Genomic DNA, 12,135 nt, shown 5'->3' with positions numbered 1-12,135 from the left:
TTTTCTTATCACATTTTATAAGTAGATTCTGAATCTTATTACAAATATAGTTTGGTTAATTTTTATTGAAGTTTCATTCTTTGTGGGTAACCCTGCATATGAATCTTGTACCTTGTATTTGTTTGTTTGTTTTGGTGTGTGTTTGTTTATATTAACAAGACTAGATCTAATTGTCCAAGTTTGTCTAAACTCGAAATTTAATCAGGAATTTAAGAATTAATTTAGAAACCAAAATTGTTAATTCTGTTGCTACTCTGATTCTACAGTTAAATATGTTTCTTCAGTTCGGCACTATCTGTTTCTAATATTTCTAATGCTACTGTTATATCTCATGATTCGCTGTTTCTGTTGGTTCTGGTTTCCAATGGTTCTGCTGGTTCCGGTGCTTCTAGCTACTGTTTCTGAGGTTTCGTGAGATGAGTTAGCTGAGTGTCTATCTTTGTCTATGTTTTTTCCTGTTTTAACTATTTTCAAGTTCAGACAGAATATTTGGTTAGCATTGCAAATTTAAAGAAAATTAAATATTCATACTTGTATATTTATCTGGTTTATTTCCAAAAATAATTAAAGTTAATTTAAAGTGACTACTTTGAATTAAAAATCTTACATTCTGGATGAGCATTAGAAAGACTCCATGATAAAGGAGAATGACTGAGAACCGAAAACTTAAAGTCATTGTTTAAAAAAATGTTTCTCAACTAAAATGAGTTTTTAAATTAGATTATTAAAACTTTATTACACATTCTTAATTATGTTGGTATGTTAAGACAGTCCATTCTTGTACTCCCAGAGTTGTGTATTCATTTGTGTATTCATCAACTTTCACAATTTACTCACAAGTAGACTAATCATTCTGACAGTAGGCAATAGCATAGTCACAGACCTTAAAAAATTAAAAATACTGTTTTTCAAAGAAGATTTTTTTCAAAAATAAGTAATTTCGTATAGCTTTTGTGACTTTCTATCTCCCTAAATTAGTATAAGATTTGAGTCAGGATGAGGCACACAATTTTCAAACGAACACATCTGTTTATTTTTTATGTTTATGTTTATGTTTATGTTTATGTTTATGTTTATATTTGTGGATTCTCATAATTTAAAAAAAAATTGTCTCCAACAATTATTGATTTTGTGAAATTTTGAAAATCCAAGAAAAATTGTAAATCCGCAAAAATATTTATTATTGTTTTATGGAAAAGAAAATGCTAAAATATTGAGCAACAATTATAAGTTGAAATAGAAGATGAGCACAAAGTGTCCATAGTAGCATAGTTATGAATAAAAGTCCTTTCTGATATTACCATTACCTGAGCTTCTCGGCACTTTCACTTTTAGCAAACGAGGGGTGAACACATTGATTTTCAGTGCAGGCGCAGGGAGCATTTCCAGTGCATTTTCCTACAGGTATAAAACTATTCTTTTGGGTGTATCCAATAAACGTCGAAACACCTCAAACCATTGGGCCCATATTGGTTGTGTTTCCGAAATCCACCAAATAAGCCAGAAAAACAAGCAAAAATCTAATTTATTTGAGAACAAAGAAGACATGGCCACTTTAAAATCAACAGTTTGTAGCAAAAACGATTACTAAAAAAGTGGGGGGCGAAGCCCCCAACAAGCGTAGTTTTTTTTTTAAACGGAAAGAATCAACAAAAAAAGCTACTTGATGAGTATATTTAATGACCCTGTCAATTAAACTATCCTTTAGCGAAAAATATTGAAAAAGGTGCCAATATTGGAATCCCTAATTTTGGAAAATAAAATTGCAAACACACCTTTCTCAACACAGTTGGATATTTCATCACATTGTTTGGGACGAAGAACATAAGTACAAAGATTTTCTTCACACCTAACAAAGAAATGATTAACATGATCACTGCATTGTACTGTGATCTTGCCAGGCTACATTTGTATAATACGTGCTGTGTAGACTCTACACGGGGTAGTCCAGACTGAACAGTAGGACTGAATGCATTTTCAGTACAAAGACTTGGATCATGCAATTTTTTGATCAGATTAAGGTTTCAAGGGTACTGTTATAAATCGGGAATTGCCAAATAGATGCTAGTACAATAGATGGCAACGTAGAATCTGTACACTCTCAGTACAGTACAAAATAATTAATAATAGTGATATTTTTAGAATAAAGTGCTTATCTTACAGTAAAATAAGCGCAATTTTATGTGTTCTTTATATTTTCTGTTTTTAAACTTTTTTATTTAATCTAGGAAAACATGTCAACTAATGTGAGAAAATTTCGTTTTCCTTGTTATGTTTGCCACTTGTGACGTCATGTATACTTGGTCCATTTCTCTGTTGCCACCTATTGTACCTGATAATATATTTGGGCATTGATATTTTGAAATTAAGCTTATAGACCCTTTAAGTACAACCTGGAACGTAAAATGACTACCTTAATTAAAATCTTACAATGGTATAGAAAATGATTTGGCAAAGAAAAAAACACCAATACGTTTGCTTATATTCTAAAAAATTAAATTAAATTACCCGCACTCACTGCCAATACTCCTAGCACATGGAAAATCACCATTTATACAGTCTTCAACAGTGTTACAGTCGTGCTCACAAAGATTACCCAAAAAATGACATTAGTAATAAAATTAGAAATTATATTTTTTAAAGCAACATTTTCAAAATAATTTTATGGAAATTAGGATGTTTCTCTTCTGTAGATTGCTCTATTATTTACCTCTGCAAGTACATTTTGTATCGAAGCACTTTTTCATGGCAGCACATTCAGTACTGTTTTTGTCATGGCACTCCCATTTCTCCTAAAATTATTTACCTTTATGTAGAGATATCAGATTTCAAAAACAAAAACATGGATATCAAATTCATTCTTCAACAGACAACCCAGTAGAACATTTCACTTTATCTAAGAAGTGCCGCACATAAAATAACTTTTTTTCTTTTAAATTTTTGAATTTTTCTTCAAACTAATTGTACTTTACAAACCTTAGGATCGGATACACATGTTCCATCATTGCAGAAACAAGTTTCAGGAGTCTTGCTGAATAATAAGGCTATTATGAAATCATACTTGACAACCAATCATGTATAATATAATGATTGGATTACCTACAGCTACAGTCTGTGAAGACCTTACACTCTGGAGTAAAGTTCCCTGTAAAGGGACGACCAGTAACTATACAGGACCCAAACCTACAGATACAACCTGCATCCTGAATTGTATTATGGGTGAAAGAGACAGGCATGAAAAAACTATAGCTTTTTTTAAATAAGCACAAAAATACGATCATTTTTTAATGAAAACCCATTTTTTGGTACAAACATTTGAATAAAAACTATGATTTTATTGAACGAACGGTTTTAATGAAGCATCGTTTGGTGAGAAAACGAACGAAATAGATGAAAATTAATGATAACTTTTAGAACAACGAACTGCATTTTTAAGAACAGTTGGAAAAAAACGAACAAAGAAACAATCAACGAACAAATGAAAAAACTTGAACTCGCCCATCTCTACTTGAAGCGATAAATTGTGTTTCTCAAGTTCTTTCTGGTTTATATCTAAAGTGGTAACCAGCAAAATTGTAGAATAAGAAGACGACATTAAAGCAATACTGAAATGCAATTGATGTTATAACAAAGCATATAGCTTTACTGGTAAGTCATTTAATCACTTATTAAATGAAATGGGTCTGCATACACTGCACATTTTATGTGCCTTATGTTCATTAAACTTTCAAAAGTCTTTTGACATTTGACCCGTGATGACGTCACAAAACAAATTTGCGGCATGCATTTACCCCTAAGCCGTCCGACCCTCACCCGTTGGCCTTCAGGTAAAATTTTTCAATTTGTATATGCTAATTTTAGACGAATGCAGCATTAATTTAAATTTATAAAGACATCATGTTATTTTTTATATATTATACTTATTCATGATATTTTTTGTTGTAACAGTAACACCAAATAAAAATCATTGCTAAATCTAAAAAAGGGTTTATTTACTATCAAATCAATAAAAAAATTCATATTTTAAAATTATGAAATTTCAATTAAAACCAGTAGTGCCTGACTGACGCGCCTAAAAGAAAAAAATTCAAACTTAAAATAATTGCCTTTACAAATTAAGACATTTTGTTGGAAGGCCAACACAGGTGTGGGTCAGACGGCATAGGGGAAGGGCATGCCACTAACCCGTTTAGTGACGTCATCTGCGGGTGGGATGTCAAATGGGTAAGGGTCGCCTTTCCCCCCTCGTTTGACTCCGTTTAAAATAAGAAAGTATTTCAAGTTCCTTCAATCATGAATACACTTAATAACCTAAAAATGTTCAAAGACAATACACATTTTCACTTGTACATAAGATGCAAAACTGAATTTGCAATGATCAGGGGCAAACATTAAAATTCAAAGAGAGCAGAAATAAATAACGCTTGAAGCCACCTTGAGTTCCCTCACTGAGAAAGCTAAAAGCTAGACAACTTTGGTCAGCCTTTTGGACAGCTTTTTGGACAGCCTTTTGGACAGCCTTTTGGACAGCTTATTGGACAGCTTTTTGGACAGCCTGTTAGAAAGCCTTTTGGACACCCTGTAAGAAAGCCTTTTGGACAGCCTGTTGGAAAGCCTTGACTTTAAAGTGCCGCAACGGCTTTGGTTATACTTCACCAAATTACTTCAAATTTTTTGTAGGCATAGGCATATCAATTTTAAAAATGAAAGGCGCTTGCTTCTAGCGTAAATGTAGAAGGAGTAATTGCATAGTAGTTGGCAAAATACTTGACCTGGATCGTCTTGCATTCCTTTGTTTTATAACAGTTCTTAGAAAACTCACAATCACTGCAGAATACAGACACAATGCTCAGAACACAAACAAATAATAATAATAACAACATTTTAATCTAGAATTATTATTTTTGAAAGCTCCTTTTTCAATTAAAATCGGGAACACTGAGTCAGTTAAAACATTACAAAAATTTGTACTTAAATATTTAAGCAAGGTTTCTAAAATTTTCAAAATGTTACTTAAAAACTAGATTTTACTTGATTAAAAAACAAAATTGGAAAAAATATTCTGTACAATCTACCAAATGACGTCATTTTCTTTGTTACCAAGAAAATATTTAGAAGAACTGATTTGTCTGTGTTATTACATAGTAGTTCAATTTGTGAATGTAGATTTCATAAAACTTGAAACTTGATTCCATAATTGAAAAATAATGTTGCATCCTCAACTAAACTTTCCATGTGTACTGCAGTGATTTCCAGTACACTGACCGCATCAACAACGAACTTAAGTGGAGAGGGATTGTACTGTACAGCAAAACTGATTAATGTAAAATAATTACTGTAATTTTACTTTGAATATAAATTGCAATAAAATCTTGTTAGTCCAGACTGGACAGTACGACTGAATGCGTTTATAGTACATTTTGTACCGGCTCGGATTATGCAACTTTTAGAGTGGGGTGATATGGCCATGTTGGACCTCACATGATGGCCCCAAGGGTTGCAATTGGTTTTTAACTAGTCCCTATAGTTACTCCTATTATTATCTTTGTTTCCGTTCCTAGTTCCTCCTGTTATTATCCTTGGTTCCCTCCCTAGTTACTCCTGTTATTATCCTTGGTTTCCTCCCTAGTTCCTCCTGTTATTATCCTTGGTTCCCCTCCCTATTTACTCCTGTTATTATCCTTGGTTCCCCTCTCTAGTTCCTCCTATTATTATCCTTGGTTCCCTCCCTTGTTACTCCTGTCATTATCCTTGGTTCACCTACCTAGTTACTCCTGTTATTATCCTTGGTTCCCCTCCCTAGTTGCTCCTGTTATTATCCTTGGTTCTCTCCCTAGTTCCTCCTGTTATCATCATTGGTTCCCTCCCTAGTTCCTCCTGTTATCATCATTGGTTCCCCTCCCTACTTGCTCCTGTTATTATCCTTGGTTCCCTCCCTAGTTCCTCCTGTTATCATCATTGGTTACCTCCCTAGTTCCTCCTGTTATCATCCTTGGTTCCCTCCCTAGCTCCTCCTGTTATTATCCTTGGTTCCCTCCCTAGTTCCTCCTGTTATTATCCTTGGTTCCCTCCCTAGTTACTCCTGTTATTATCCTTGTTCCGTCTCTAGTTCCTCCTGGTATTATCCTTGGTTCCCTTCCTAGTTACTCCTGTTATCATCCTTGGTTCCCTCCCTTGTTCCTCCTGTTATCATCCTTGGTTCCCTCCCTGGTTCCTCCTGTTATTATCCTTGGTTCCCTCCCTAGTTCCTCCTGTTATCATCCTTGGTTCCCTCCCTGGTTCCTCTTGTTATCATCCTTGGTTCCCTCCCTAGTTACTCCTGTTATTATCCTTGGTTCCCTCCCTAGTTCCTCCTGTTATTATTCTTGGTTCCCTCCCTAGTTCCTCCTGTTATTATCCTTGGTTCCCTCCCTATTTACTCCAGGTATTATCCTTTGTTCCCTCCCTAGTTACTCCTGTTATTATCCTTGGTTCCCTCCCTAGTTCCTCCTGTTATTATCCTTGGTTCCCTCCCTAGTTCCTCCTGTTATTATCCTTGGTTCCCCTCCCTGGTTCCTCCTGTTATTATCATTGGTTCCCCTCCCTGGTTCCTCCTGTTATTATCCTTGGTTCCCTCCTTAGCTACTCCTGTTATTATCCTTGGTTCCCCTCCCTTGTTTCTCCTGTTATTATCCTTGGTTCCCCTCCCTAGTTCCTCCTGTTATTATCCTTGGTTCCTTAGTCCCCTGTTAGAATATCTAAGAGCTGAATATTGAACTCTTGTTGATCTTGTGAAACCGGTTTCTGGCGGATTTAAAACGCGGCTCAAATTCATTAAATGCGGACTCAGACCTCTAAATTATAACTGAGTCTAGGATATTGACTCAAAGGGAATGTAAGCGTAATTTCAAGTGACCCTCCATGGACAGATGACAATGCCCGATTTACAAATGGAGAAAGTTAAGCACTTTTCGAGCCAGGAAAACGACGATATCTTCCACATTTTTGATCAGATTAAGGTATCAAGGGTACCGTTGTAAATCGGGAATTGCAATCTTTGCAGGAGGGTTCACTTAAAATACGATTACAGTCCCTTTAAGCTTAGTAACTCTTTTCCCATTAAAAGTTCCAGTTTCTCAAGTAGTATTGATATAGTTAATAGGATAGTACGAAGACTTGGTTGAATACCCTGGACTATATAAAGTTTATCGAAGTTAAATCCAAATTGAATTCCACTATTCAACAGAAAATTGCTAGATCTGAAGGACTTGGTTTCAAACTTTAATAGTTTAAATATCTCCAATATATTTCAGATAATATTTTCTATGAAAATATATTGGTTTGAAGATAAACTGATTCAAATACCTATTTTAGTTCTAGATAAACATGGTAGCCCACAAAGTATTAACGATTCTGAGCTGGGAACTTTAGAATGGATAACCTTTAATCCCGACTGCTTAATCCGAATATCCACTGTGGAAACTTTTAATTTTTGTCCTAATCCACTCTTTTTCTCTCTCCTTGGATATCCGTTAATTGTTTTCTCCAATGAGAATATTTCTGTTCTCTCATTGGTTGCCCGCTTTTCTCTGATTTGCTGCTACAGTTTCTCAGATGAATAAATATTAATTTGAATGTTATCGTTTTTCATACACTTTTAAGATAATCTTGCAAGATTATGTTAATCTTGAAATTACCAAAAAAAGAGGATCAAGCATTAATCCCGATATCCACCATTCTAAAGTTTTCAGCTCTGTTTATATAGATATTTATCATTGTAATTCTGAAGAAAATATGTCATAAACATAAATATTAAAAGAATGCTTGTTTTTTATTTAAATGAATCAAGTATGTGATGCATGATTATGATTTTCATTGTAAAAAGCTATTTCATCATGTTTATTCATTTTTAAAATACCTTATAGATAACAAATAAATTTAGTGGCGCCAATATATCAAGGTGATTCAGATGTCTAGGTTATATGTTCAGTAAGACTTTTGTATTTTCAAAATTTCTTCTATTTTTCTTTTTAAATGACTTAAAATTAATAGTTGAAAATTAAGTTCATTACTCCAAATGGTTTCGCATGATGTCGCCTGTTATGTACACTTTAAATAAAAAAAAATAGCGTTGCCTTTTATTTGAACTTATTGATAATATATATAGAAATTCAGCTAGTTATTCATATTATTTATTATACTGTGACTAGATATATATTCCTAATTAAGAACGCTTCTTGAAAAATAATTAGGATAATTACGCTAATTAAAATAATAATCATCAAGCTTTGAAAATTAATTGTTTTTGTAATTTTCCTACAAAAATGATTTAGATATTGTATAAAAAGGTATTTTTCAATTACAATTATTAACTAAAACTTTTTTTTGTTCACTATCACAAAAAATAAGATTATCTCTCATGATATATAAACATTATATCTGATAAAGACTTTTTTATTTATAAAAAGGCATGAATCACTAATTTTCAATTTTCATTTGTGATTCACGCTACATTTAACTTAAAAATTGATCACAATACATTAATTGAGTCATTTTTATTTTCAAATCAATCTGATGCTTTCTTGAAAATTACTATTTGTAAAACAGTCTATATCTTTTTCCAAACTTTGCTCTGTAATGGAATCCTTGAAAGTAAAATAGAGGAAAATCGTGAAATATTTGCAAAAAAGCATAAAAATACTAAACTGCTTGTGAGTGGAATTTTCCAGCAATTTCTCACAAAACTTATCGTTAATTGTTGACAATGCAATTCTATTTTAAAGTTTAAAGTTCATATTATCCAAATAACATTAAACATATTTTGATTGATGTTTAATCTTTAGATGTTTAAATACATGCAGTTTTATCCAAATCACACGAACAATGTTTAGGAGATGCAATATAAAATTATAACCTTCCCCCCCCACTTTTATTCTCTCACCCCCCTCCCACAAATTAACCCCTTTCCTATATTTATCTTAGTTTGAGGATAAAAGTGTCCCAACTGAAAGGAAAATACACTAAATACCTGATTTTGTCTCTAATAAAAACATTGGAATAAACTCAGGAATGCTGAGAAGTTGAAAGCTTAAAGATTGAACACTCATGTTAATAGTTGACAGTTGTATCTTTGTGAGAGGTTTAGTGATTATCTTAGTATTACAAAGCAATTGTATAAAAATAGATTTTTATATAATGCTGCAATGTATGTTTGTGTGAGCATCCTCACTCCTTAAAGGTACTGTAAGCATAATTCAAAGTGACCTTCCATTTAAAGAGAGACAGCCCAATTCTCATTAGTTCCTTTTAAAGCTTTGATTGGCCATTGAGGACATAAAAAAAAGCAAAAATAGGAGTGAACACTAGTGTACTGTGTGAACTAATGCGGATGACCTCACATTTACACCATAATATTCTGTTTTACACGCTGGTTACAATAAATTAAATGTATATATATATATTGAACATGGACATATGTTTATTATATGTTTTTGTCGATTTACACCTTGTTATTCTAACATTCAAAAAGCCAAGAATTCCGTTATTTTCAAAATTTTTAAAAATTGAGATTTATAGTTTTTTTTATCACGTGTTGGGTCGATGTTATAATAAGGGGGTACCACAGGGTTCGATACTGTACACCTGCAAAACTGCATGAAGCATCATTCGGTTTTTTTACTTTATAAAAAAAATAACTTTATTTTAACATGTAAATAAGTAAATCTAATTCTATCAAATAAAATGGAAATTTCCACGTTGAGAGTCAAAAATAAAAACCAAGAATATAAGCAAGATCATAAGTTATTATTTATAATATTATTGTTTGAATACGTCATTATCCAAGAAAAGATTGTTTTAGAAAACAATTATTCAGAGTATTTAAAGATCCACAACAATACCATTTTAACATTTGTTTAAGCAACAATGTAATAGACATCGTTGATTTTACATCTTAAAAAATGATTGAATTCTGTTTTTCACGTTCTTTGTCAATGATGCACGAAATCACCACTGCAAAATTAAAATTTATTAACGAAGAAATATTTTCATAAATGTTTCTAAAACAAAGGTTTAAAATTTAACAGTTGTAAATCGGACATTCCCCCCTTTAAATGGAATTGTGTCTACACTCCTTAATGTTACTAGGAAAATGTGTTTAAATTTAGCCAAATAAATTAGGTCATGTTCTAAGTTTATCTAAAATGTGTCATGTTGCCCAAACCAATCAACATTAAGAAATATTTTAAATAGAAACTCCCAAGAACTTTGTTAACACAAAAATTGTACCCAGGGGGGATGATAGTTATCTACCTGTGTGCTCAGTTAGCTGTACTGTACACTTACAACTGTTTACTAATTTTGATATACTATAGTTTAGGCCATGGAATAAACTTATAATAAACAAATATGCAGTACGCTCTCGGTATAGTTGATGGCCTATACAATTAGTAAAGAACTAGCGGTCATCATCACTCTATACAATATAACCTCGTTGATTGTACCCAATCAACTTTAAACCTTCAACTCAAATTACAACTTTCCCGTGGTTCTATCGAGTTCCCCAATTGAAATTTAAGACAATTTAAGGGGTTCTTGAGTCATAGAAACATACACCTAAACAGAGATTACTTCTTAATATAAATAGAATAGAATGTAGGCTCTAAGTTTATTTACATTCTGTATGAGAGGAATGTAAACACTGTGCAGTACACTAGGATATTTAAAGGTTCCTGTTCTTGATATTTCTTGATAAAACAGGTCAACCGTAGAACTGCATACTTTCGAGTCAATATCATGTAAATACAAATATATTATAATAATGATAAATTAAAAGACTAAAAATTAGAGCTTATAATTAAAGAGACCCCCTCCCACCACACCTCTAAAAGACTAAAATTTAGAGAATTTAATGAATCGAACCCTCCCCCCCTGAAATACTAAAGTTTAGAGCATATAATGAATAGACTTCCCCCCCTAAAAGACTTAAGTTTAGAACGTATAATGAATAGACATTCCCCCCTTTAAAAGACTAAAGTTTAGAGCATATAATGAATAGACATTCCCCCCTTTAAAAGACTAAAGTTTAGAGAATATAATGAATAGACATTCCCCCCTTTAAAAGACTAAACTTTAGAGCATATAATGAATATACCTCCCCCCTCTAAAAGACTAAAGTTTAGAACGTATAATGAATAGACATTCCCCCCTTTAAAAGACTAAAGTTTAGAACGTATAATGAATAGACCTCCCCCCTCTAAAAGACTAAAGTTTAGAGCATATAATGAATAGACCTCCCCCCTCTAAAAGACTAAAGTTTAGAGCATATAATGAATAGACCTCCCCCCTCTAAAAGACTTAAGTTTAGAACGTATAATGAATAGACATTCCCCCCTTTAAAAGACTAAAATTTAGAGCATATAATGAATAGACCTCCCCCCTCTAAAAGACTAAAGTTTATAAAGTATAATGAATAGACCTCCCCCCTCTAAAAGACTAAAGTTTAGAACGTATAATGAATAGACCTCCCCCCTCTAAAAGACTAAAGTTTAGAACGTATAATGAATAGACCTCCCCCCTCTAAAAGACTAAAGTTTAGAGCATATAATGAATAGAGCCCTGGAATTGGCTCTACTATGAACTGCCAATACTTTTTACTTAATTAATCTTAAACAGAAAATCTGGAAGGAATAAAGCTTCTTCAACTTAAAGGGATTGTTCGTGAAAAAATAAAAGTATTGATAAAATAACATTTTATGCAAAAAGATGTTCCAAATCATGTACACTGTACATTAAAAACAATAAAATTCCGTAAACCTTGTACACGTGAAACTTGAAAAATCACATATTTGCTCAACCAAGCTAAAACAACAAACATTAAACGTTGCCATAACTTTCTTAATTTTTGTGCAATACAACCAATTTAGATTTTAAAAAATGTCCTAACGATCGCTTCTGTAAGAATAGCACTATCAGATTAATCTTAATTAATGAAAAAATGGGTTCGTAAGTAAAAACACAATGACTTGCTGATTTGCCATGGAGAAAAGTATATTTACAACTCCAGGGAATGTAAAAACGTGTTAAAGGAGAAAGAATAGTAAAAAATTGATGAGGGTTTTAAGATAAGATAGAAGGGAGGAGAGTAGAGGTAGGGGG

The 12,135-nt window shown here is 32.6% G+C and overlaps 1 protein-coding gene across 1 annotated transcript; it reads right to left on the bottom strand.

Annotated features, from left to right (window-relative positions):
- Positions 1–716: 716 nt before the first annotated feature.
- Positions 717–4,921, bottom strand: LOC111716770 (tenascin). Its single transcript, XM_023492259.1, has 8 exons — positions 4,773–4,921; positions 3,100–3,203; positions 2,977–3,031; positions 2,711–2,792; positions 2,509–2,596; positions 1,776–1,849; positions 1,308–1,398; positions 717–883 (listed from the first exon to the last, which is right to left on the bottom strand). Exons 1-8 carry the CDS (start codon positions 4,881–4,883, stop codon positions 823–825), a joined length of 666 nt encoding a protein of 221 aa, XP_023348027.1. The 5' UTR covers positions 4,884–4,921; the 3' UTR covers positions 717–822.
- Positions 4,922–12,135: the final 7,214 nt, after the last annotated feature.

The sequence above is a fragment of the Eurytemora carolleeae genome, unplaced genomic scaffold (genome assembly GCF_000591075.1).
Source record: "Eurytemora carolleeae unplaced genomic scaffold, Eaff_2.0 scaffold2196, whole genome shotgun sequence".
Taxonomy (NCBI): domain Eukaryota; kingdom Metazoa; phylum Arthropoda; class Copepoda; order Calanoida; family Temoridae; genus Eurytemora; species Eurytemora carolleeae.
The sequence above is the reverse complement of the archived record's forward strand: the minus strand, read 5'-3'. Positions and strand labels throughout refer to the sequence as shown.

Bases quoted from the DNA above. Each gene is read 5' to 3' on its own strand.
- LOC111716770 (XM_023492259.1), bottom strand. From the start codon at position 4,883: ATGTTGTTATTATTATTATTTGTTTGTGTTCTGAGCATTGTGTCTGTA. The intron at 3,204-4,772 runs GTCAAGTATTTT...AATACAATTCAG, and splicing joins AGGAATGCAAGACGATCCAG to GATGCAGGTTGTATCTGTAG. The intron at 3,032-3,099 runs GTAATCCAATCA...CTTATTATTCAG, and splicing joins TTCACAGACTGTAGCTGTAG to CAAGACTCCTGAAACTTGTT.